The sequence below is a fragment of the Pagrus major genome, chromosome 6 (genome assembly GCF_040436345.1).
Source record: "Pagrus major chromosome 6, Pma_NU_1.0".
Lineage (NCBI taxonomy): Eukaryota > Metazoa > Chordata > Actinopteri > Spariformes > Sparidae > Pagrus > Pagrus major.
Window position 1 is genome coordinate 12,817,561 of NC_133220.1, and position 27,514 is coordinate 12,845,074.

The window sequence follows — 27,514 nt, forward strand, 5'->3', positions numbered from 1 at the left end:
CTGTTGCAATTACAAAAAGCCAACAGATTTAAATGAAATGCGAAATGACAATATATATGTAATATTTTAATGCAGGATAATAAAAATGATGCAACATGGACGCAAGACCATGGACATTGGGGAAAATATGGTCCCCAGAACACTGCTTGAAGCTAGAAAGGTGGCAGAGTCCGCCAATGAAGTTAAACAGCACAAAATTGTGTTGTCCTTTAAAGGAGCACAATGTAGTTTTGGGGAAGAAATCTCCATTGACTGATTGTTTTATGCCTAAACAAACTAAATAAACAAACTTTCATACTGTTTTACTTTGTTTATATTTGGCAGACCCTGCCACCTTTCTAGCTTCGAACAGTGTTCTGGGGACCTTATTTTCCTTATTTATTCAGTTATGGGTATAGAGTAGAAATGAATATTTCTGAGTTTGTAATATTACATCATTAATATTGCAAGTTTCAATTTCTCCAAAACGACACAGTGCCCCTTTAAGGTCACTGTTTCTTCAGTTTATTCAGTCAGAGTGACGTCGCGTCATCTTGACCCTACGTCATCACTGTGTCTGAGTCTGAGCTGGCAGCCTAGCTAAAGCTGATGTATCCCATTGGGCGCCTCCGTCATTGTAAACATGTAGCCGTGTCACCGGCATAACCGTGTTGTTATCCGGCGGGGTTGTCCTCACTGTTCACCGGTTTGTCAGTACTCCGAATAACGATGGCTGTGTTGTCGACATTATCAGCTTCGGAACCAGGCCGGTGTAGCGTTAGCTTGATAACTAACTAGCTAACGCGGAACAGCTAACTATCGGGCCGTGTTTGTGTGAGGCTGGCCTTGCTAATTAGACAGCTAGCTTCCAGTTGGCAGCCGCGGAAATCGGGCTAAATCGGGGTTAGCCACACAAAGGAGGAGGATGGCGAGTAATGTAATCTAACAAGGACACAGCAAGAAGTGGAGGAAAAAAATGAAGAACCCGAGACGTACCTCGTCACCTGTGATTAACGGTAAGTGGGGCATGTCGCTAAGTTACGTTAGCCGTCTTCAGTCAGGGCAGTCATATGTTTGGGGGCATTTCACCAGCGAAAAAAGTCTTAAAATTGGCTTCTAATGTCTGAAACGTGACCGAGTGTGTCTGCAGGCTAGCTGTGCTCTCCATAACCTTCGCAAGTGTCAGCCATCATCATCGGTAGCTAGCTGCACGTAGAGTGGACGCTAGCTAACTGGTGTGGGATAAAAAGTAAACACTGGCTAACAGGCTAGTTAAAGATGGTGTTTTTATGCCTCAGGCTGGGAAACCAGAAGGAAAAAGAAGATTGCGGACATCACACAGGCCCTGAGTGTGAGTCCAGTGGATGTGGCAGCTTTGAGGAGGATGGCTATCAGTGAAGGAGGACTGCTGACTGATGAGATACGCTGTCAAGTCTGGCCCCGGCTTCTGAACGTCCCCCTCGACGTCTTGGATCAAGAGCCAGGTATCATACCATAACATGACAAGTGATACACACAGGGTTTAAGCAGGTGGAAGTTCTCCCACATACACTATTCAGACACAAGGCAACTCAAAGTGCTTTACAGGGGCATGAGATTACATTAAAATTGCATTTAAAAAACAAGTAGGAAGACATCAAGAAACAAAACAAGTGTGTGGTATTGCTGACGGTCACATGTGTTGTTCAGAAAAGGTAGACCGGGAGAATAACAAGGACTACAACCAGGTGTTGCTGGATGTCCAGCGCTCGCTGCGAAGGTTCCCACCTGGTGAGTAGAGCCAGATTAGACCTGCTCAGACAGAGTACTGTCTTTCAGGCTGTGTGTGTATTCCTACCTAGAAATACTGATTAGGGGTAGGCCGATTATTGGGGCAGCATTTTCCTATCATCGGTATCTGTGATTAATGTAATTCACTGTAGAAAATCTGGGTATATTCCTCTGGATCGATGCAACGTCAAAAGCTTTAGCACTACTTGCTGTTGGTGTTACTTTTACTGGTAGTCAGCTTGGCAAACAAAATTCCAGAAGAGCTCTTAAAGGGTGCAGCCATGTGGTCGAGACTAGACTACTGGAATCTCTGTCGCTTCATCTCTAGTAACAGTGCTCCCATTGTCAAGTCCAGATCTATTTTATGCTATAATTGAAGGAGCTGCACCCATCTCAGTGAAGTTTGACCTGTGCCAAACTGTGACGTCTGTCGGTCAGCTGCTAGAAGTCAAATTCTTCTGCCTTCCAAAATAAAAGTGTTGGATTAATCATTGTTACTTATAAGGGGAAAATAATTGCTGGACAGTATTTTTCCTTCAGTTTCCCTTCAGTGTAATATGTTACTAGTACAGCAGAATTAGGTTTTATCCTAAAAATGATGTTAACAACTGTGTTTTATTTTGGGTGCATGTGTACAGGCATGCCAGATGAACAGAGAGAGGGTCTCCAGGAAGAGCTAATTGACATCATCCTCCGAGTCCTGAAACGTAACCCCCAGCTGCACTACTACCAAGGATACCATGACATTGTTGTCACCTTCTTATTGGTCGTGAAAGAGCACCTTGCAACAGCTCTTGTGGAAAAGCTCTCCACGCATCATCTCAGGTAACTGCCATATCTGAATCTGCTTTTTACTTAATGATATATTTTCTAGAGCTGCACAGACTTCTTAAATGAACAGATTTCCTCCTTTTCATTGTCACCTATGATAGTAAATGAAGAGTCTCTGGGTTTAACTTAAATATGCTCTGTTTTCTCCTCTTTTGCAGGGACTTCATGGATCCTACCATGGACAACACGAAACACATTCTTAACTATTTGATGCCCATCATTGAAAGGGTCAACCCTGAGGTCCATGACTTCATGCAACAGTAAGACTCTCTGCTGTCTTAGTGAATACAGATCACATCAAATTAATTTTCTGCATCTCATTAGAGGTTACTTGTAAGACATGAACTCACTTTATATGCAGTACGAGCATAATTTGCAAGGTGAGGCAGCACGTTAAGAACATTAAGAGGATTCATACCCATCGCAGCTTTCCTTTTGTTTAACTGGTGCATTTCATTTGTTTCTGTATGAATCCTGTAAGGACGGTAGCAGCAGGGTTAAAGTATCTGTTGCTATTTTTGCTAGAATTGCTACCATTACCAGCAACTACGATTATTGTTCAAACTCTGCATGCTCGAGTCATCAGTGAAGGAGAAGGCTGACTTAGCACTTACAGCATACTGATCCTATTATGACAATTCGAGTCACGTCTCTGAAGACTTAACAACAGAGGTCATGAAGTCCCCTGCTTGCAGGACTAACATGACTGTTGCTGTCCGTTCCAGTGCTGTACGTTACCCATGAAGTGAAGCACGAGCACATTGCAGTTCTGTGTGCTGATGCGAGCTGATCTGTCACGTATTGATTGATTCTTAGAGCTGAGGTGGGCACGGTCTTCGCTCTCAGTTGGCTGATCACCTGGTTCGGTCACGTCCTGTCAGACTTCCGCCACGTTGTCCGGTTGTACGACTTCTTCCTGGCCTGCCATCCACTGATGCCCATTTACTTTGCTGCTGTGGTGAGTGTAATGACAAAGTTTATCGTCACCTTATATCATGTATTGCCTTACATATCATTACTTTATATGAACTTGTGTAAGTTTTGAGCTGACCTGAATATGAACTTGTGCAAGTGTCGATCTGACCTGAATTGAGCTGGTGTCCTTGATAAATTTCCATTGGGTGTGGGGGCGATAGATAAACTTTCCGTATCAGCTCAAAGCAGGTGTTGTGATAGTGCTCAATGCCATCTCATATTCCTCCCTAGCTCTCCCTTTTCTCAATAAAGTGCAACTGTATCTGTACTTCTTGGTCAGACTCACAAAGCACACTCTGACGTACAGACATCTGTCCTTTCAGCTGAAATTAATTGACTGTTATACTTATATACTGTTATAAATAATGCAAAAGACACATTATGTTGATCCACCTTTTATTTGTAATATTAATAAGGATAGTAATATTACTATCCTTAGGTAATTGCTTGGTCTATCCCCATACAATCAACTCACTTCAGCTGTATAAAACCTTAACAACACATAATGCTAATCCGATCCTCACATTCATGTCACGCAAAGTCTTAGCATCTCTGATGGGTAATAGCCTGTTGTAACAACACATGTGCCCTGTATGTTTTATTGGTACCTGTGTTGCAGATCGTACTGTACAGAGAAGAGGAGGTGCTGGAGTGTGAATGCGATATGGCCATGGTTCATCACCTGCTGTCTCAGATTCCCCAGGATCTGCCGTATGAGATGCTCATCAGCCGAGCGGGAGACCTCTTTGTCCAGTTCCCTCCTTCAGAACTTGCTAGAGAGACCGCCGCACATGACAAGTACTTAACTTAACCGTTCATATACGTTCGCACTGTGACTGTTGTTAAGATGTCCCTTTAAATTCAATTAGACACAGCAACAAACAGTATTATACACAGTTGTATTCATATTCCACTTTCTTCTACTTCTCAATAGCTACAGTTACTCACTTTCATTTTCTGTCTGTTTCTCTCTTTTCCTCTTAAGCATGGCAGCCTCTACCTTTAAGGACTTTGACCTTGCGTCGACTCAGCAGCGACCGGACTCTGTTCTCCGTCGCCGGCGCAGACAGAAACAGGCTGCACTGGAGAGCGCAGCGGCGAGCTCGGCGGTGGCCCAGCCTTCAGCAGCACGGCGGTTTGTTCGACTGGCTGTCATGGGTCTGACGGTGGCGTTGGGGGCAGCAGCTCTTGCTGTGGTCAACACCGCCCTGGAGTGGGCCCCCAAACTGGACTTGTTTCCTTGAACTGCTCCTACATCCCCCCCTCCCATGTCCCAACCTATCTGTCCTTGACTGAATCTAGCTGGCGGGTCTGTTATCATGAACCCTTTAATTAATTCATTAATCAAACCACAAACCCTGCAGTCGATAACACTGTCTGGAGCGAACCGGTTAACGCTCCTCTTTTCGTCCTCTAGGATGTGTCCAGACATCCTACGTAGGGTCTTTTTTTTAATGACTCCTGAAAAACGCGCACCAGTGTCACAGCAACAACCGCTGGTGCTCTGAAAGGAAGAATCCATCCGTTATGAAGGAGAGACTGTATTTCTAAGAACTTTTACTGATGGTGTCGTCAATTAAAGTTTATTTATATTTGGTATTAGAGTAATCTGATATTGAGTTACGCTCACAGAGATTTATGCTGAAAGCTTGGTGAACTCACTACACTTGAAACTGCTGCCAATTAAGAGAGCTGGAGTGAATGTATGAGCCTGAGTGTGTTTTGTGTGTGTGCGTGTGTGTGTGTGTGTGTATGTGTGTATGGTTGCAACCCATTTGTTATCTATTTGATACTTAGACTGAGACCAAATAGAGGATTGTTAGAATCCTCTCTGTTTTGTTTTTTTAAGTTATAGTTATGCAAGGAAATGTATGAAGATATGGTCATGACACACAGGAGTTGTTTGAATAAGCCTCTTTCTGGGACTGAGTATCTGTAAAACATGATGACAGAACCCCTTTGGCTACAAATTTTAATTCTGGCTCCTAGTTCGGGTCAGCTAAAAGTACCTGTAAAAAGTTTTAAACAAAATGTCATCAAAGTAAATGTAGCCTGCTTGAGAATTATCTCAAAACTTAAATCTGAGGATTAGGCCCCAGCATATCAAACTATTTTTTACTGGAGCTTTCCAATTACCTACTGACTTTATTGTTTGCTTGCACACAACCCTTAACACGTGTCTGTGCTTCATGGCCCCCAAATGACTTGTTTTCTGCATCACTTTTTCCAGAGATGATGATTAAATCTCTCATTTTAGTTCAGTAACACACTCACTCAATGCCTGGTAACAGAAAATATCAAAGCCTGTGGTCCTTGTGTTGGCACAGTGGGGGGGAGGGGGGCGGACAGACGGACGCAGGGTGCACTGACTGCATTAGTTTTGTAAAAATCACTTTAAAATACTCTGATAGGTGCTTTTACTTTCTCTGACTGCAACGGTCAGAAAAAGTGTCTCAGCCTTCAAAATAATGCTGTCCAATGTTTTTGTTTCAATCATGACTACTTACTTTATTTGAACACATGCCATTTCGTATGTTGGATTGCTCTGAGTGTAATTTCGGATGCAGTCCAGCTCATTCCATTGTTCCAAGTCCTTTTCATTCAATCACGTATTTAAAGTAACAGGGGATTGCTTAGGTTTCAGTGGTATGGCACTCACCGGGATAGTCTTATCGTAAAAAAAAAAATATATATATAGCAAATAGTTTGTCAGAGCACTTCATTCTGAGGTAGTTAATTTGGGTTATCAGTAATACTTTAAATATATTTTGCTTAACAGAAATCTTCAGAATTATAGACTGAGTTCTAGGTCACCTACTGTACATCAAACGGCACAACAAGTCAACTTAAACCCCTCAATTCAGTTAATAAAACAAACACGTTGGGAGAAATTGTTTCCGTTCTAATACAAACTGAACACTCGGGCGTTCCATTCCTATCTCAGAGTTGACTGGCTTATTGCCTTTATGGTGAACCACCTATTTAGCTGGTGAGTGAAGGTGACCTGGAACGTGTCCAAGGATGCTCTTAGGTGCCTGAGAGTCTAGTTGTTCAGCAGTATTGTAACGCACCATGTATCTGCACTCAGTGGTTTTTCATTTATTTTCATTGCACTAAATGATTTATCTGCCTTTTACGTTTATTTTGTTATAATGAATCTGTCATACTAATGTAAAGTTGTACAAGAGAATGCTAATAAACTAGAGTGAAAATGTTTAATGTGTTCATGTAGTGTGAAAAATTAACCCATTTAATTTGGAAACTAATTCACATGCATGCGATGATTTGTATGTAATATACACATGACAGCAATTCATCACACAAGGAGTTCATCTGATTTAAGTCGTGCAAGAAGAAATGACTCAATTTTACATTTCCTCAAAGATAGTTTATCAGGTTTGGTACATTGGTCATTTTATGGCATCTCAGACTCAGCTTGTACAGTGATAAACTGATTCTGATACACATTAACCAGCTTTGTCATGCTTATCTCTGCTTCAGCTTTCCTGTCAGATCCAGCTGCACTTTGTCAACCCTTTGTTATTTGAAGTTCAAGGATAAGTTCACCTTAAAATAAAAGTTAAGTCGTTATCAAGTCAACCCCCATGCTGATGGAAAGTCAGGTGAAGTTTTGTAGTCCACAAAACATGTCTGGAGCTTCACAGCAACACGGCCCTGGATCATTCTCCTAAACGACTGAAGTAGACGGGGACTTGTTTTAAAATGCTAGAAGCGTCAGCGCACCCCAGCTGAAGTGGGTGCATGAGCTTGACTGCAAGTTTTGGGATCTCTGGGCTTTCTGGAGACTTGGATTACGCCAGATGAGCTGTATGGAGTCATTTTACTGCTCCCCATCTACTTCAGTTGTAACGGAGAAAGCCACAAACACTTTTTTGCTGTGTAGCTCCAGAAATGTTTTGCGGACTATGCAGCTTCACCTGACTTTCCATCGGCATGAGGGTGAGTAGATAATGGCTGAATTGTAATTTTTTGGTGAACTTATCCTTAAGTGTTGTTACAGTATTGCTAGCATGCTTCTGGTTCCAGTTTCTTAGAAAACATACAAGTGAAACGCAACAAACTTCACAGACACAAGATATAAACATCATATTTTATATATAACAAAAAGCTACAATTAGTGGCTGCAGCCCTTGACGAATGAACATTTCAGTAATACAGATAAAAAATTCTGAATACCTGACAAAAATACAGCATCGTTATTTGTCCACTGTGCTATGTTTCAACCTGATATTTCAAAGTTAAGAAGTGCATCAGAGCAGCTGGGAACACATTCATTTAATGTAAACAAAATCCTTCACCGCAGTCTGATAAGCTGACTGAAATACAATCTATCGCTAATATAATTTTGCAAACATAAATTCATTTTTACTCGCTTATGAAGCAAAAAACGGCAATAATACACTAGTTACAACATCAAAAAAAATTCTGCTCAGTTTACTTAGGAAGACTGTACTCATTTGTCTGTAGTTTTTTCTGTTTTATATATTAAATTATGAGTTATAAAAAAAATCTAAACATTTTTGTTAGCTGTAGTTAATTAGCTGGAGCCATGCGTGACACACAAACAAAAAGGGAATTGCATATTTATGGAGTTGTTCTGGGTTTAGTGACATTTGTGTTTGTTCCGTCAAACTTGTGAGTTGAAGCGAGTAAGCAGGATATCGGAGATGCACCGATCACCAACCAGGAACTGGGATTGGACGAATCGGACATTGTGTCAGATGTATCCGAATCTGTGCAGACTCCTTCTGTTTTTACCTTTCACAATAAGTGTCCCGGATACCAGTTTAAACTACGCTTAAAAATACTTATCAGGACTTAACTTTAAACTTAAATTCACTTTGACTGCTTCACTAACAGGTCAGTTCCAGTTACAGAGCACTTTATTTTACAAATGATTATGACGGAAGCAGATGCAACCGGTCAAACCGGTCAAAGCACTGTAATTACTATTATGGCAGAAGATCCCAGTAAAGCTTATTTTCTCACACTGACAGTATAATCAGCTGTGGAGATGTGGAAGATATAGCTGGCAATTCGTATAGCTTTTGTATAACATTTATATCTATGGTTAAGACAACTTTGATGAGGTGTGATGCACATTGGAAAGAATGGCTTAGAGTTAAAGGTCAAGTGTGTAGTATTTAGTGGCAAAGATATATAATTCATAATTATGTTTTTATAGGAGTAAAATCACCTGAAACTAAGAATCATTGTGGGGTTTTTTTTGTTTTGGTTTTTTACCTTAGAATAAATCAATATCAATATAATCAATATCTACCATGTTACCACCCCAATGCTTCTACGGTAGCCCAAATCAGACAAACCAAACACCAGCTCGAGAGAGGGCACATTTTTTTTGTTTTTAGAAGAGACTTCTGTTGGTTGCAACCTGCAATCACACCACTAGATGTCACTAAAACCCACACACTGAACCTCTAAGCAAAAGAGGTCAAAACAACACAAGAATGTAGCCAGCATCAGCTGAGGTCTGCGCTTCTTCACACACTGCAAGCGCTTGCAGCTTCGTGTGTGTTCATTAGTGTGCTTGCCTCAGTGGCAGTTCTGGCAGTTGGGATGACAAGGCTGATTGTTGACCCGGCATCCACAGCCACCAGATGTGTCGCCCCTGCCCTGTAAAATACAAAAAAAGAAAAGAAAAAGTCAAACACACAAGCCTCCTTTGCTTGGTATGTAGCTATGTATAAGTAAATGTTTTTACATTTGGGCCCCAGCGAGCTTGTTTGGTGACCCAGCAGATTTCTGTCTTGCACATCAGACAGCAGATCCAATCACAGCCGTCTTTTTTCTGGACGATGATGTCACACCGCGGACAATTCATGGCCTCCCCGTTCTGTAGCAGGCTCTGTATTGAAATATACAGAATCATGTAAAAATGTAAAGTACCCAGATGGAGAAACGCACACGAAAATACAGTTAGTCCATCAACAGTGAATAACACAAAATGATGCAACTGAACTCAGGAAGCTCGATGGTGACTTTAAAACGCACACAAAAACAGCAAAATGACACAGTTACACAATACCGGTCATTCACTTGGCTCAAAAATAACCTGAATGTTCAACTTAGATCGTGGGACACCCCACTGACCGCTTTCTTTTAAGTAAAGTTTAAACACAGAGCCTAAAGTGTTTTGCCGGAGCTGAAAAAGTGGTAAAAACGACATTAAAATATAGATATAGAACTAATTAAGCCAGGGTCAGTGGTCACAAATGTACTTGCAAACCCCAAATGGATGAAAAAGCACTTAAAATGTAGATAAAGAAGTAAAACCAATCCAGGCTATAATACCTATACCTACATTTACCGGACATTTTTTTACATTTTCACTTAACTCTTATCGTGAAATGAATCTCTCACCTAGATTCTAGACCCTGCACAGTTTCCTGTTGGGGTTTGTGGTGTGCTGGGTATTGCATTGGTGCAAGACTGATTTGCTGCTTTCACAAACCACACTAATCTGCAAAAACTGCTTCCTGTCAAGAGTGCAACAGACTGCAGGGGACCACTCGCCTGCCAAGTTATCACACAGAACTGTGAGGTCGACCTACCTCGAGCATCTGTTTCGTCTGCTGAGCCGCCAGGTCGTTCTCTGCTCGGACGCGCAGGTCATCCTGGTAGTCCTTACAATTCATGCCATTATGAATGGCCTGTAAACACACACACACACACACACACACACACACACACACACACACATCAACTTTTATGTTTGATGCTTCTACAGTTCCTCACACGGTATGAAAATCTTGGTCAGTTGATATAGTGAATGTCAGAAAACTACCCTGCAGAGAATGCAGTTGGTTTCATTGCAGAGTTGACATAGGAACTCGTTGACTTCATCCTCGTAGATGCACCACCCTCGACAGTTGGGAGTCTGACAGTGGAAGCTGTGCTCGGAGCGGCTTTCCGCGATGCTCAGACGCAACTCCAGAAACCGCTGGTGCTCCTCCTCTGTGAGCAGCTGAATCCAGGATCATACAGTGGTAACACAGACAGAAAGAGTGTAAGAGTGAACATAATATAAGGTTACGGAGACAAAAAATGAATAAACATGTTACTTCCTGCCACAATTTATTGTCTGTTGTTACCTCCCATCAACTTTTATATTGTGACCTGTGTAAGTTTCTTGTTCTCCGGTCTGACACTCACCGCTTTGATCTCTCGGTCCAGTAGCTTGCTCTCACAGTTGTCGGGACAGGACACCTCAGCATCTTGACTGTTCACTACTGTACCCTTCAGACACTCCCTGAACAAGAACACACACACAGAAAAACCCAAATGTGTATATGCATCAAACACTAACCTCTGCACACTTTGCAGATCATGGTATGTGGCATTGTAGACTTTTAGAAAGCAGTGAGAATACACAATCACGATGACAACTGAGCTACAGGATCGTGTGCTGCATCGGACCTGCAGAAGGTGTGTAGACACTCTCTGAGCACGACGCCCTCTCCTGGCTGCAGGGGGGAGAAGCAGATGGGACAGTCTGTCTCTGTGGTGTTGGGGATCAGGTTCTGTTCCTCTGTTGCCAAGAAGTGCAGGTAGTTCCTCTGTCGCTCCTCCTGCTTAGCCTTCATCACCCAGAAAGATTTGGGGTCAATCACCAAACAGAGTTTTATAACACACAGTCATGACTCATCACATCACTCAACAGCAAAAGCCTGTTTCCTGAAAATGGAAAGTGAAACAACTGAAAACTGCTGAAAACCAAATTCTACTGGCATCAGCTTTAGTAGTTTCCATGAACATCCCCAAAGTTGAATGGACTCCCCACATATTCATCTATTTAGTTTCATAGCATATACATTTCATTTACTGGTTCTGCATTCATCAAACATACAGTATAATTAAGTTCAACTACTGAACATCCTTTTTTTGTACAAGGGAGCCACAATATATAATAAGTGCACTTAGATTACCACAGACCAGGTTTCAGTTCTGTAATTTCCAAAATGAGTACATGCATCACGGTTTGTCAGCTTTCTAACAAAGACCTATATACACATTTCCATCTGTGAGACAGAACATTTAAGTCCAGATAAAATGGAATAAACAGAAATTTGATTTGAACATTGAAAAGAGGGATAGCGGTATCCATCAGGGATACAGATTAAGAGACGAAGCCCATCGTATGCTCCATGTAGCAGCTGGAGCAGCAACAATTAATGGTTTACTGGTCACTTATTAAATTAATTACCATCCATTCTGGTAAACAATTACTGATTATCTTTGTGGACAGAAAACAACATTTTTGGATGTCATCCTGGCCTTTGGGAAACACTCATTGAACTTTTTGCACATTTTCTGCCATTTAATACAAAACCAAAAAACTAATCTAATAATAGAGAAAGATTAATTGACAAAGAAAATAATCATTTTCATTATTTTTTTTCAAGGCTTTTTTCCATTTCAATTCAACATTGGAGTGGAAGCAGACAAATTGCGTGCCTCCCCAGTGTTTCTAAATGGTACCATTGCTGTGAAAAGCTTTTAAGATGATTATTTTTTCATAAATGAAAAACTTTCTGGATGGCTTTCTACACTCAGCGGCCATTTTTTGGGTACAACCTAATGCAATCCAATACAAGTGTCCTCTTTTATGATGTCCATTATGTTTTTTTGACACTCTCATTACAAGTGTTAATGTCACAACACCACCTTTATATATGACCTCAACAATTAACATTTAATTAATTAACAAGATACCAGCTCCATGTGTTACAGCTCTATTGCTGATTGGTCGCTACACAACAACTACATGTTTTAGGTTAAATTTAACTACAAACTTGGCATCAGGCTGCGAAAATTTTGGGGATTCAAGCCGTTACCTGTTCATACTGCAACATGGCCAGCTCCTCCTGCTGAATCCGAAGAATCTCCTGCTGGTCTGGCTCGTAGATGTTAGGCACCTCATAATCGTCTGGCCGATCCCCTCCGCACATCTCACAGCCAGGTCGTGTTGGTTTGTTCATGTACGTGCACATGGCACAGGTCCAGCCAAACTACACACACACACATGCACAGATACACCATGTAGACACTTACAGTCACACTGCAGACATAATGTGTGATGCACAGTTTGTATTCTGACCTCAGGTTTAGGAGCCACAGGTGGTCGAGCAGCTGTCGGCGGTTTAGGAGGAAGAGGAGGAGGAATGAGGTGAGCCTCTGGAGGAAGAGCTGTCTTCTCACCGCCGCCTTCGCCCAGCCCTCTGGGCAAAAGCTGCAACGTCTGCATGGACTCCATGATGCCTATAAAAAGATTGTCATTGCATAAAACTAATGGAACCGGTATGATTACCTGTTATGTCCTCCTGTAATCAAGGCGGGTACTGAACCTAAATATATTCTCAGTGCTGACAAAAATCTGTCTCAAGTAACAGAAGCTTGCATCGCGTAATTGTTTGGTTCGTTTCATTCTTATTCGATCAGAATTAACCTAATTAATATGTAAGTGTTGCCCAAGTAGTTTGTTGTTCATACCAAAAACCAAAAAAGGTTTTAAATTGACATTGTTATTGACAAAAATTCTACAAAAGTAGTAGATAATAATAACTTAACTTAAACTAATAAAAGAAAATAACTGTTATTTGCAGATTTCCTTGATTTGTGTGTGTGTGTGTGTGTGTGTGTGTGTGTGTTACTGACCTTCTATGCGCTGCTGCTCCTGCTCCTGCCTGTGCTGCTGCTTTGTGAGATGAGCAGCATGAGCAGAGAGGATGAAGAGGAAGGCCTGGTCCCCGTCCTTACGAACACCGTGGCCGTACAACGTGTCCCGGTCTTGAGCCAACCGCTTCCCGATCACCCAGCGCTGCAGCGCGGGGACGAACCCAAAGTCGTGGCTGATCTGTGAACAGAACATGAGGGATTAACGGATCATTCAATGACATTTGTAGATTTCACAGTAGTTTCATATAGAGCGTATGCACTATATTTGCGTTGGTGTTCATGTACATGTAAATAAAGCCTCGTGAAAAATCTATACATGACAGAACTGTAGCATAAATAACATTTCATGCTATAAAGAACGACATTAATAACATCAGACAAACACAATAACAGAGGCCTGTTGACGTGCTAACACACACTGTAGCAGTTTGATAACAACACAAAGGTCAGGCTTAATGAACCATGTCTTAGCTCGGTGTTTCAGGTTTTACAGGTTGGTGAGACATCATGGATCACTTTGGCAAAACCCCAAGAATCTGAGATATCTTTCATAAATTGTGGCAGGAGTCTGGATCACATAGGGAGATTTTTTTTTACATGCATACACATTAAATCAAATCTCTGAACATGCCTGTATGCCATATGTTGAAATATGCACAATATTTAGCAAGAATATGACCAAATCTGTGGCATGATCGAGACTATGGTGCACGGATACAACGTTAGGTGATATTTTGAATTTTATATTTTGACTGATAGGAATTACTTGAGGAGCATATCAGGTGTGAATTGTTGGTAATGATGTTCACTGTGTCCTAAGTCAGTATTTGTGGTCCAGATACATCATGTGTTTATCCGAATATGACCTAATGACATGAAGATATCTGAACTCAACACTTCCAGCTTAATATCAGAAAGTATCGACATATCAGTTGTTTTATACTATAAGTTTATTATGTCACTATATGTTGTATATTTATTACGATAAGCCCGTTCCTACTGCGCTTCTGTCGAATCTACCTGATGAAAAGTCACCTGGATGCATATCTATACGTTTCAGTGGCTGGCGTGATAGAATAAGATTGTTAGATCACACGTGTGTTTGCTGGAGCTTCACACCTTTTCTTTAAGTTGCGCGATTGTCATGTCAGCAGAAACCACAACAGTCACTGGGATGTAGTTATCTGACTGAGCGTCCTCCACTCCAACCTGCAACCTATAGGACAAAAAACAACAGAAGCAACCTTGTCATCATTTTTTCCCCCCGTTAATGTACAAATATTTACAAAAACATACGTGATAATATTGTGTGAATAACCCAGCAGAGATGTTAGGCTTTGCGGAGCGTTTGTTTATCAGCTCCTCTGGCTGCCTTTTCAATATTTAATGACTGTAATTTTTCTTTTTGTGTGTTTTTGTAAAGCTATGGTGACAGACCTTCTGTCCATCTCCCTACACTCGTAAAATACACACAGTAAACAGAGTTATATATGTATTAAAATGTCTTAAAATGTTGTATAGATATCACAATAAGATCGTTATCATGAGTTTGTTTGGCCATTAAAATGGTGGATTGAAAATCTCCCATCGTAGCAGCTGTCATATGCATCTGACCTGTTTGTCTCTAGGTGTTAACCACATGCAGACACACAGGGGACACGCACGCACACACACTTTTGTTGCTAAGTTGTTTCTACATGTGGGAAATCTAATTCACATGTGAAAAAAAAAGCCGCTCATATGTCAACGTACGTAATTCACATGTGAAAATGTAAATTTCTTATGTGGAAATGTTCATTCGTTTACGAAGAAAGAGCCAATAACTTGTACAAGTGACATTTCCATGAGGGCAGCCACACTTTACTCTTGTTCTCATCCACTTTACTGTATAATCCCAATTCAAACACTCTCTAGTCTGAAAACAAACCCATCAAAGGAGGGGAAACCCTCTCACGTTTAACCTTCTCTATTTTGGAAACATCTGGCCCAAAATAAGGAAGTCCCTCACCAACACGTGATCACACACACAGTTGTGTCCTCACCTTATGGGGTCCTGAGGGTACGCCTTGCTGTTGACGCTGACAGACACTGGGACAGAGAGCAGAGCCAGCTTCTCACACAGTTTGACCGCTTCCTGTCCATCCCCACTGCTGAGGGCTTCACCCAGAGAGAGGGCCAGCTCCTCGGCTGCAGGGGGGAGAGAGGAGGGAGAGGAGGGAGGGAGAGCCATATGACTTATCAAAACAATGACTCGCCTTCAGTGTTAACCTCAAACACGACTACAATGTCAAACAGCGTCACAGCCTGTATAAAACTTTATTTCCACACAGGGCTGTTAAATGGATGTTGCTGCTGTCTCGTGTTTTTAGGTTGTGTGAGGTGAGAAAATCGAAACTAAAACCGGAGGCGCTCACCCTCTTTCAAATTGACAGTCGATTTCACTCCAGAGGTCATGATCGCACCTGAAAACACAGGTAAACACAGCATATATCACACACGCGTCACATATACGAGGAAATACAGCTGTTTGCGAGGCGACAACGTTTACATCCAACCTTTCTCGGGTCGTGTTGTTGTTGTAATCCCGTCCGCATTCAGTCCGACACTTCCTCTGCAGTCGACGTAGGAAGGAAAGTTTATGAATCCAACCTAAAAGGAGAAAACCCGTTCAGGGAGGGCTTTCAGTGCTTGTTTGTCTGCTGCCGTCCAGCTGTGACCTCTCGGTCGCTGGCAGGTAAAGAACGGAAAGTGAAACTGAGTCATGTTCAAGGAAGAGAGCGTTTAACAGGAGCTCCGCCCCGCGCGGCACCGCGGAGGGCTCCTAGTTTGTGAAGTTCAGTTTAAACTTAAACTTTAAAAAAGTAATAATTAACATAAAATCAAATCTAATACAACGTTTAATACTCATGCAACTGATAAAATAAATAAATAAATATATATATAAAATGTTTTACTCAGACCACATTTAGCACAAATAATGTTCCATGTCAGAAACTGCCATACAAATATTATATATTATATCATTTTCAGCTTTCACTGGGTTACATTGTTCAACCAACATCAGTGCTGATAACCAGTTACCAAGTGTTTACATGATGCCACTGTTTTTTTATATAAAGAAACACACACACACACACACACACACACACACACAATATGTATATATATACTTAATATATAGTATTTGTATGGCAGTTTTTGACATGGACCATTTTCTTTGTACTAAATGTGATCTTTTATCAGTTGCATGAGGGTGACGTTTAATTATGAGACAAAGCCCCCTATAGGACACAAGGGGAATGGCATGTATCTGGTCTAATACATGTGAATTGCCCAATCAGAAATTCCATGTCAGAAACTTCCATACAAATATTATATATTAATATGATTTTCAACTTTCACTGGGTTACATTTTTCAACCAACATCAGTGCTGATAATAACTACCAAATACAAAGTGTTTACATGATGCCACTGTTTTTTAAAATCAATAAAAAAAAAACACCAAAAAAAAGGGTTATTTTCCATATATTTAATACATAGTATTTTTATGGCAGTTTTTGACATGGAACATTTTTTTGTACTTAATGTGGTCTTGATCAATTGCATGAGGGTTAAGTTTAATCATGAGAAAAAGCCCCCTATAGGACACAAGAGAAATAGCATGCGTCTGGTCTACAATCACAGTCACTGGTCTACAGTCACGCAACAGGGAAAATTACAATATTACAGCAGCAAAGGGAGGATAGCAAAAATTGAGCGCATAAGTTAAAACAGAAGTAATAAATAAGTAAAAAGAAAAAACTCAAAATATAAGTAAAAAATCAGTAGAAACAATATAAACAATATAAATAAGAAACAAAAACTCCAAAAATATTTACACTAGTGAGCTTCAATTTAATAGCGACAGAGTAAATCAGCATTACTAGACTAACCAGTGTGATTAACTAGAATCACAATAGATGTATGTTTCTCTAAAGGTTAAAACGATTGCGACAAATATCCAGCAGATGGCGGTGTCTGACAGAAGTTGATCTGGTTGAATTTTTCAGCTCAAAGTTGGCACGGACATTAATTTATCGTCATTATTAAAGGGGCACAATGAGGTTCTGGAGAAGAAATTCAAAGTCAGAATTTTAATATTTACAATATTAATGAAAACTAACTAAGAAATATTTACTTTTTCCATAACTGAATAAACAAACTGTACTCAGAGGAAAATATGGTCCGCAGGACACTGTGTGAAGCTAGAAAGGTGGCAGGGTCCACCACATATAAATAAAGTGAAACAGTATGAAATTGTGTTGTCCTTTAAGGTCAGTTTGTTTATTCAGTTTATTCAGTCATGAAAACAAACAGTTTGTTTAGGCATAAAAAAAAAACTCAATAACGATCTTTCTCTTCTGTTTAAAATTTCTTACCCAAAACTACATAATGCACCTTTATGATTCAGATTTTGCAACATTAACTTTGCATTCAATTTAAATTGAATGTTGACATTATATATTTGACATCTGAACTATAAGATGGACAAGAAAAGAAAATGACTTGCATCTTCATTCAACTCTTTAAATCTTAAATTGGTTAATGATGTCTCCTTGAATCACATTTATATTCAGTTATAGTTCTGATATATATCTGTTTTACTTTAAAGGTGCACTATGCAGTTTTGGAGAAGAAATTCAGAACTCAGAATTTTAATATTTACAATATTTAGAAATATTTATTTTTAAATAACTGAATAAACAAGCTGTTTTCAGATTAAAATAAGGTCTGCAGAGCACTGTGTGAAGCTAGAAAGGTGGCGGGGTCTGCCACATATAAACAAAGTTTTAAGGTCTGTTTGTTTATCTAGTTTGTTTAGGCATAAACAAATCAGTCACTGAAGACTTCTTCCCCAAAAACTACATAATGCACCTTTAACAAAAAAAAAAAAAAAAAGGCTAACTTGTGATTCCTGCATTGACGGAAGTACATGCTACACTAAAGGTTAAGAGCGTCTCGGGAGCATTTGGCCCTGATGAAGTGAACAGTTTGATCCAGATGCACGGCGCAGATAAACGAGCCAATCACAGCGGCTCCAGCGGGAGGAGGGGGCTGGCAGCGCCGCTCGGCCGCGCAGCCACAAAGTTGCAGAGAGCGTCTCCCAGTCCCTCCGCCTGCTCGCCTCCACTTGGTATCTGTCACACCTGCGGAGCTGCCTCTCTCCTCCACGCAACCGTTTTTACTTTACTTCAAACCTCTCCCTGAAGCGATCCGAAGGACCGAGGTGTGTCTCGACTCGTCTCTCTCTATCAAAGATGCTGGCTTGTACGGAGATGATCACTATGTGCCTGCAGTCGGCCAAACAGAAGCATCTTCGGGCTCAGCTGCAGCCGCAGAAGCCGCTGCACACCGCCGGACAAGGGCTTACTATCTTTCATGATGTGAGTGCATCGAATACCTTACTCATACATCATTTTATTATTTAATTATTACGTTTTAAAAAGTCAAAATGCAAAAAAAAAAAAAAAAGCTGCATAAAAAACATAAAATTAAAAAGGTATCATAACGTCAGTTATCACTTTCAATTCTGACTCTTGTCCTTGTTTCTGTCGAGAAATGTCCAAGAAAGTGAAAACAGAAATGTTTTATCAGATGTCACACACCCAATGATGATACAGTATTTGTGTGTGTGTGTGTGTGTGTGTGTGTGTGTGTGTGTGTGTGTGTGTGTGTGTGTGTCAGAGAAAAGTAGGAAGAGCTGCAGCTGCTCCCTCTGCATGATAAATTAAGCTCTCACAGTAGGACAGGTTTAGGGGCTGCTGGGGTTTCTCTTCTTTTTGGTGCCCACACACACACACACACACACACACACACACATGCACACGCACACACACTTGTGCTCTTTCAAAAGCCTTACACAACAACTCATACCACACACACACACACACACACCAAATAAACCTTTCTACATTTTATCAAAAATAATCAAGTGAATTGATAAAACTTGATTGAACTCGATTAAGGTTGTTGTTGTGTGTTTTTTTTGTGCCGGCGACACGAACACACAAACAGACGCACCCACTCAACACAGAGCTTAAACCGACAGCACCTGCTGCCTTATTAACCTGCAACACTGCACAAGAAAACGATCCATCAACTCGGTCATTATCCAGCCCTCACATACTGTCTCCTCCTGGGTTAGTGGGCCAGTGTTGGTGTCCACAGCTGAGCTCTGTCTAACTGACAGCTCTCTGTCTACTCTGTCACTAATGCACTGCACAGGCAGCCTTGTCGAAAAAACAGGGCACATTACTCACATTTTTTGCAGAGTTGACACTGTGCACGCTGTCCCTGAACGTGTTTGCGCAGCACCTCCACATTTAGTCTTCAGCCTTGAGTTTTTGAGCACACCAGCAGGCACGCTCTGCTTTGATGATCCCCTGCTCAAAAACATAATTATGTCTGATTTGCCTACAACCGCCTGTTTCGGAGATAATACTCAACACTCCACATCCACGCAAAGGACATGCTGTCTTGGTTTTGATTGCCGTGCTTGTCTGCTCATTGTCTCTTTTTCGCCTCATTCTTTTTATTTGTAAAGGAGAAACAATGTGCAGTTATTGGACATTTTTATTCCTGCCTGTAGGTTTCTCTAATTACTCCGCCGGGACTCCATTTTTCTTTTATTCAAAGCAGGATGAGCTGTTTGTGCTGCCCTGGTTTTTTAACCAGTCCCCACCGTGTAGAGAAGCTGAATGAAGTCAAATGCTCAGCTAATGAGCCTCAAAGCATCCGTAAATGTTTTGTTTTTTTTGTGCCTGCTTAAAGTTGTAATGCTGATCAATGGTGATTGATTTTCAGGGATAATGCCGGTGGATGAACTTTATTATTGCAGTGGTACACATTGATTTTCAATAGTCTGCAGGAGATGCAGTAGAATTACGAAGTAGATGTGGATGATAATTAATCTAAAAACTGTGTTCACTTTATTTTAAAAGCACAATGCTCAGTTGTTCATGCAACATACAGATACCAATTATAAAGCGATCAATAAATCACATAAATCGTGTCCTTTCCACATGGTAATGAGCTGGTCAGCAATGTTAGAGATGCAGAGATTCATTTGATTGACGTCCCCAAAGTGAGAGTCGAAGCAGTGCCTCAAAACAAGTACTGTTCAAAGGCCAGGGACAGTTAATGATCCTGGTGATGGTCGTGGGAGGAGGTTTTATCCTCCACATTGTTGCTTTTAAACGTCTTGTTTTCTTTGTATCCTGTGGCTCTGCTTTTGGATCACCAGTCCCTCTGATTTTTTTCTCTCTCGCACGTGTTATCTCTGCCCCCCCCCTCCTCTCCTGATGTTCATCTATTCTCCCTCTGCTCTGCTCTTGCTTTGCTGCTTTTGAAAATAATATCAGGCATCTAAGGAAACAGTAATAAAATGTGCTTAAAGCTGAAGAAATATACATCTGTGTGAATCGGAATCTCCAAGATAAAAACATATACAGTAAACATACACGATAAATCATCAGCGCTGGCTTCCTCTTTCTCGAATGCAAAATCTAACGCCCTGCATAAAACAGTGTGTCATCACAGCCTGAGAAAACCCACTGACTTAACACCTGCCACCATGACATCAGAGCAGCAGCACTCTGGGAAGCAGGTCTGACCTTTTCTGGGCTCGCTGTAAATGATGCATTATCATCTCCTAACACCGGAGAGCCCAAAGACACAACCGAACAACAAATGACTTGAACAGTACTGTAACTGTAACAGTGCTGCCTCAGATGGGTTACAGTGCCAAAGGGGAAATGAAAAAGTGTGCTGACTGCAAAGGGAAAAGATGTGCTGTACAGTGCAGCACAAGCCGACAGCAAGTAGAAAATGAAATGTAGATTCATGGAATGAATAAGGAGGGGTAGGGGACAGCAATTGGCAGATTTCCAATTACCTTTCGAGTCTAGACATATGGATCAAAAATAGAGCAACGGGTGTGTTGTGATGTGGTTTGAAATGACTTGTTATTAGTAAGGATAGAAGCTGTAGAGAGTCAGATACTGACAGACAGAGGGCATGAGTGCAGACCTTGAGCTTGTTGACCTATATAGAAAATGAGCGTGAAGGGCAGATTCTGTTGTTACCAAAACCTGTCGGTCAAAACTGAAGAGCTTGTCAGTCCCGACCGCAGCCTGACAGTGGAAACAGCAAACTAAGAGAGCAGATCGATAGAATAGGACACATCACAGATTTTCCATTTTCACTGCATTGCTTCATTGCAAAATCCATGATGGAGATTTATTCATGGAGGGACTGTTTATTGAGCCGAAGAGATTCTTAAATAAATTGACACAAGTTCTGTTGAAAGTGCAGAAACCTGCATTTGTCAAAGTCTTCTTAAATTGCTGATGTAAGAGGGGTGGTGCATGTTACATTAATTTGAAGAATAATGAAGGTTGAAGTGTAAAGCAGAATGACAATAAATGCAGATTCTCCATGCTAACTTAGTTTTCATAAATTAAAATTTAAAGTAGCTACAATGAACTTAAATTGTTGTTGACTTTGTCACCCCCTGTGGACGAAAACGGTATGAGTGCCACTGCTGCGTGTCGTAAAGATCTTTATCTGGCTAGCGTGTGGGATTGTTTTGGAAGCGAGTGAAAGAAAGATGACATTTTAATAACATTTTTCTTTTTTAAACACAGATTAATAACTGTAATATGATGATGTTGCAAAAAAGCAAACTTTGTTTTAGTAACATGTCCGTTCGTGCACCTAGTTTACATTTAATCCCACAGAAATAAGATTTGGTTGCTTGGTAATCGTAATTTTGTTGTGCGAAGGCTAAAGTTATCAACATTCTCTGTAATGGTATGGTTATAGCCGAACAGCAAAATATACCTCGGTAGCTAGGGGAACTTAAAATGTTACATTATAAGCCAGTTGTTAAAGGTTAAAGGTTCATGTAATAGTCAATTTACAACAATCAAATTGAATTGAGGAGTCTCACAGCCTGAGGAAGGAGGCTGCTCTGTAGTCTGGTGGTATGGCAGTGGAAACTTCTGTCTCTTTCTGTATCTGTAGCAGGGTGAACAGACCGTGGCTGGGCTGGGTGTTGTCTTTAAGTATCCTTTGGGCTCTGTGCAGACATCTCACTTCACCAATATCTGCTGCCGTCTGACAATACAGCACACTGCTGTACCACCAGACTACAAAGCAGCTTCTTTCCTCAGGCTGTGAGTCTCCTCAATTCATCCTTAGCACTCCGCCATCAAAATAGTTTTCATTTGTGGAATCTGACTCAGTGGCAGGCATTAAGAAAAACTTTTTTAGAAATATATTCTTCTATGTTGGTCATTTAGAGGCATCAGTATTAAATTGAGACCGTTTAATAAGCAGTTCGAAGTTCCTAAAATGTTTAACTGCTTGAAACACATCTTTGTGCTCAGTAGGGAACAGATTTTTCATTTTATTATCATAGTTTTGGTCCTCGTTAACATGTTAGTCAACAGCTTTATTGGTGCTACATGGGCCACAGTTGACACAGATTCATAATGGAGTTTAGACCAATTATCTAAACCACTTATGGGACATGAAAATAAATGTGATCATTAAAATCGTCACCCAAACTGCCAATTGTAAACATCTATTTCACTTTCAAGAGCTACTTCAACTTTGATCCACCGTTCTTTGGTTGCATGCAACGTAACAATTCCATGGATGACTATAATCATGTTTTCAGGACACTAACCTTTGTTTTCAGTCCAGATAAGTGGTTTAGTGATTATGGTTACATTGGGGACTTGTTTAAAATCTGTCTCATTGTTTGAGCGGTTGCCCAGTCTGCAGTCCTCAGATCCTGCCTCGTTGTTAGATCCCAGAAACGAAGCCGTTAAGTGAAAACATGTTGTGTGTTGCTGTTCTGACTGGATTGGAAACTGGAATTTTCCTTTACTGACCAGGAAGCAGCCAATGTTTGCAAGACACCCCTCATAAGCCATATTGTTTGGCTTTGTGTCTCAAGCCAATAAAAATGACTTTCCCAGTGTTGGTCATCCATCCGTGCTGAAGTCGCTCTGTTGTTGTTTTCAGCCGAGCTCTGTCAAGCAAGTTTATGTTCATCTGCCTTGAAGCAAGGCTGTATTACACATTTGCTGTCATTGGTGGTTGTGAATTTTAAAACCTCTGTATAAAATAAGCCTTTCATCATCCGACACACCATAAACCTCCATGACAATTACTACAATGATCCCTGCCAACTCCAGCTGTACAATCGGAAGAATAATGATCACCAGCAACAAAGAACAGATCCTTGAAAGCATGTTTTTTGTTATGCACAAATGTCAACCAGTCCTGCATTCATCCTTGCCATATCCCTCATTTTTCAGGGGCTTGGATTTTGTGCTTTTTTACAACATGCACACAACCAGCACCCTATAAAACTAAAGTTCATAACAGATTTTTTGCTTTGAATGCATCGTAATCTTGTCTTTTTCGATGTGGTAATTTTGCGTTTAAGCGTCCATTTATCCCTTATCCATTCAGGAACATCCTCATTACAGTTTCTGTTATAACAAATACAAGTAACTTCAGTGTTGCAGCCTCCCTTGCTGATCATAAGCCATCTCATAGTGCACCAGAAACCCCCAGTGGGACTGGAGTGAAAGGAGCCAGAACTAATACGACCATTAAGTGTTGTCTGTATACATATGACAAAGAATTAGCCTGCAAAAGAACAAACAATACATTGCTATAATTACATTACATTACCGTTAATGGATCAGCTTCACTTGAATACCATTGAGATATGTTCAAAGGTTGTTGCAATGCAGCGGTGGCCACGGGCCAGCAAATGGCAGCAATAACTCAAGTGGGCCCTGTTCACCGCAGACATTTTTTTTACTTTGTCATAGCAGGAATAGCGCGGCGTAATTAATGATGGTCTGCTTAATTTAACAGTAAATGAGCCAGCATGGCCCTCGTACTGAAACACCTAACTGTAATTCAGCGATCATTAATGTAATTAATTGCACCCCTGCTTTTCCCTTTGTGAGGTGTTAAAATGTTTGCAGTGAAAGTCAGTCTGTTGGTGGGTTATTGTGTACAACCAAAGACAGAATAATAAGTGAAGCTTCCAGGCCTGAAAAGTGAAGCCAGTGCCAATGGCCAGCAAGGGGTGAGTCAACTGAATGCAAGAAGAAATCTGATTGCATGTAAGCTTATGAGAAAATGACCCTACTTCTCACTTAGTAAACAGTTTCTTAATGTTTTTATGGTCTCAATTGCGAATTTGAAGTCTTTTTTCAGGGGATGCTTTAGGGTGTGACTACTTTGTGATTCACAAGTTGCCGCTACAGCGTGTCCGCAGGTTCTCAGTCAGATCCAATCAGCATATCCACACCAGCTCCACCCTCAAGACCAAATATGCTCACTTCTGGCCATACAAAGGAAAACTACGATGGCAAAGGCCAGAATACTGAACTTGAAGCTTCAGAACAGCAATGCAGAAACTAAATGGGTGATGTCACAGTGGCTCCATCCACTCTACGGATACAATTTGCAGTCGCAGCCATTGCCAGTGAATGCATTTAGCTGCAGCAGGAGCCATTATGAGCAGTGATTGATGCTTGGAGTTGATCTTTTATAAGACCACTGTTGTTCAGTGAATCTTAGTGCTCAGGGACATCAGCTGGCCTCATGTTCCTGCCTGAATCGACACTATAGCTACCATGGATGAGCCTCAGGTTATGGTCCTTGTTCTTCCATTGTTTTTTCATTGGTAAAGTATAATTAACTATTGTTAACATTTAAGCTACATACATTGAATAAAGTAGTTGCAATAACAATATATATATCACCCACCCCAATATAATTGAATCAAACTAAACATATTCAAAGAAATAGACTGTAAAATATAAAATAAGATTAATTAATGTGCACATCAACACTTTAAAGAATACTTTTTTCCAAGCCTGTCTTCAGAAATATGATTTTTCATGACTGAAGCACCTGCAAGAAAATGACTGTTTACCCCTTTGCTGCTCAGTGGCCTTATACTCGTTCTGAAATTACTGTTTACTTCAGAAGTGATGATCGTTCAACCTATTTTACAGTTGACACACACTCATAAGCCGCATTCAACCTACCATGACTCACACATACAGAGTGTAACAGTCCTGTCGACATCCGTGTTGTGTTCCCCTTCAGTGCTGCAGAACAAATGAACCCTCTACTGCAAGCGTCAAACACCCTATTGTGTTTTTGACAAATCGTCATGTCTCTTAGTAATCTGCACTGTCTTATTGCAAGAAAGCGTATAGTGATTGCTTGGCAGGAGGTAATAACCATCTCCTCCCCACTCTCTCTTTCTTTTTCTTTTAGATTTTCCGCCGAGCAGACAAAAACGGTGAGTAAACAGCACATAACAATGATCTGGAATGAATAATTTGTCACAATGCATGCTTGTTGTTTCCCCACATTCTTCCACTTGTTATTATGCCTCAGATAATCTGGGCGGAGAAATGACGGATTTGCATAAATGACTCTTCAAGTGAAGCCCCTTTCCTCTTCACGCTCCAACAAGTTTCTCCACCCAATTAAAATGATGCTAAGATTCTGGATTATAGCCACAACTGGATGAACATGTCACACAAAATAAAGCTCCTTTCTGTCAGTGTCTACACAGATGACTTCGTGCTGTCTACAAATGAATGAGTCATGTTAGCCTAGGCTGAGCCAAGGTTTTTTTTTCTAGCAGTGAATCACTGATTGTATGGCCATGTTAGCTAATGCTAACATGGTAAAGTAGGTTGAGAGAATGCTCATACTCAGAACTGCTGCATACATGCTTACTTTCACAGGCTACGATGTATTTCAGTGATTTTTTTTAAGTTAATGTGTGACCACTGCTAATGTTTAGCACCTTAAAGCAGGTGATGTGAGGAGTAGCATCTATGGACAGCGATTTTAGGCTGAAATTAGGGAGCAACAATGTGACTGTTGTCATGACCATGTCAGAATATGGCATGAAATGTCAAAGAACACAACAGCTAACACCATCAGTCTATGACATGTACAAATGTGAACTTATCAGTGGTTTGCAGAAACACTGACTGCCACCATTTTATCCTGGTGACTGGGCTGTGCTATAGGCACCCGCTTGTACTGCACTACACTGCATGCATATATTATGGATGGTATATACTGTAAGTGTTATTTTTGAAAAATACAGTACAATATCCAGGCAGTCATTGCACAATCTAATATCCTTCAAAACAGTTTGCCAAGGATTGCAGCCAAGATTTCATTAGACCCACAGTGAGACATATAATGGCCCAGTAAAATGTTACTGCACAGTGTATCGGCCTTAAGGGGACTGCAAGTTTGTAAGTTGCACTGAAGCATTACAAGGGATCAAACAGGGTCTGTTGAAGTTACGATTTGTCTTTCAGTACCCTCCGGACACTCATACACTGACATTTATCATCATTCTGTGATGTTAAATCCATTCTGGGAGTTGTAGTGTAATTAAATGACTTTTCCATGTGCTTGCTTTTCCTCGAGCTGTCTTATCTAATTTTACTTGAGTGACTGTCTTGACTTTGAAGATTTAAACAAGTCCCAGGAAATGTGACTGAACTTGTTCCAGTTCTTAAAATGACGAGCCGCGTCTCCTGTGTGTGAGTGGTTGTATTTCATCAATGACAAAAAAACTTTTACTGTTGAGTTCAGAAAGAAATCCTTGATGTCTTTGTTTTAGATACTTTTGTTTTTTGTGTCTTGTTGAAACCAAACCTTCTGCAGTTGTGCTAAATGATCCCATGTTTACCATATTCATCCTCTGCAAACAAAGCTATTCCATATATTATCATAACATCGCACCATGAATAAAAGTAACCAATTTGAATGTTCCATGTGCAAAATTTGCCTGACACATCACATATTTATGAAGGAATATTGCTTTACCAAGCGTAAGATTTTAAATATTTCTTCCTTGCCTCTGCTGCCACTGTAGCTATGAATGCCCTTCCAGAAAAGATATTTATTTCTGTGTATCACCAGATGAAATAAGGTGCCACAACACATCAGCAAAGAACGGTATCCATGGGACATTGTTGCATTGTTACAGGGGCTGCAGCCAGCGTGCCTTCAAACAGCAATTACCTCTCAACAGCTCTTAACCTTCACTTTGATGAGTGTTGTGCGTGATGAATTGTTCTCCGGCTTCCAGCCAGGTACATTCACTGTTTTCACTTTTTATTA

At 40.7% G+C, this 27,514-nt stretch overlaps 3 protein-coding genes across 3 annotated transcripts in view; 2 read left to right on the forward strand and 1 right to left on the reverse strand.

Annotated features, from left to right (window-relative positions):
• The first annotated feature begins 591 nt into the window (after nucleotides 1-591).
• Nucleotides 592-6,774, forward strand: tbc1d20 (TBC1 domain family, member 20). Its single transcript, XM_073469058.1, has 8 exons — nucleotides 592-995; nucleotides 1,278-1,463; nucleotides 1,669-1,749; nucleotides 2,388-2,574; nucleotides 2,739-2,840; nucleotides 3,397-3,538; nucleotides 4,175-4,353; nucleotides 4,541-6,774. The coding sequence occupies exons 1-8, from the start codon at nucleotides 956-958 to the stop codon at nucleotides 4,797-4,799; spliced, it is 1,176 nt and encodes a 391-aa protein (XP_073325159.1). The 5' UTR covers nucleotides 592-955; the 3' UTR covers nucleotides 4,800-6,774.
• Nucleotides 6,775-7,654: 880 nt separating this feature from the next.
• Nucleotides 7,655-16,020, reverse strand: rbck1 (RanBP-type and C3HC4-type zinc finger containing 1). Its single transcript, XM_073468208.1, has 13 exons — nucleotides 15,828-16,020; nucleotides 15,687-15,734; nucleotides 15,315-15,459; nucleotides 14,392-14,488; nucleotides 13,252-13,450; nucleotides 12,695-12,855; nucleotides 12,432-12,605; nucleotides 11,014-11,174; nucleotides 10,750-10,846; nucleotides 10,382-10,561; nucleotides 10,149-10,247; nucleotides 9,299-9,442; nucleotides 7,655-9,210 (listed from the first exon to the last, which is right to left on the reverse strand). Exons 2-13 carry the CDS (start codon nucleotides 15,724-15,726, stop codon nucleotides 9,130-9,132), a joined length of 1,578 nt encoding a protein of 525 aa, XP_073324309.1. The 5' UTR covers nucleotides 15,727-15,734; nucleotides 15,828-16,020; the 3' UTR covers nucleotides 7,655-9,129.
• A 2,550-nt stretch (nucleotides 16,021-18,570) lies between these two features.
• necab3 (N-terminal EF-hand calcium binding protein 3) overlaps nucleotides 18,571-27,514 on the forward strand; it is a 40,415-nt gene continuing 31,471 nt past the window's right edge. Inside the window, exons 1-2 of the mRNA XM_073469172.1 lie at nucleotides 18,571-18,696; nucleotides 25,634-25,658. Coding sequence (XP_073325273.1) covers nucleotides 18,571-18,696; nucleotides 25,634-25,658 — 151 coding nt within the window. The remainder of the gene's footprint in view (nucleotides 18,697-25,633; nucleotides 25,659-27,514) is intronic.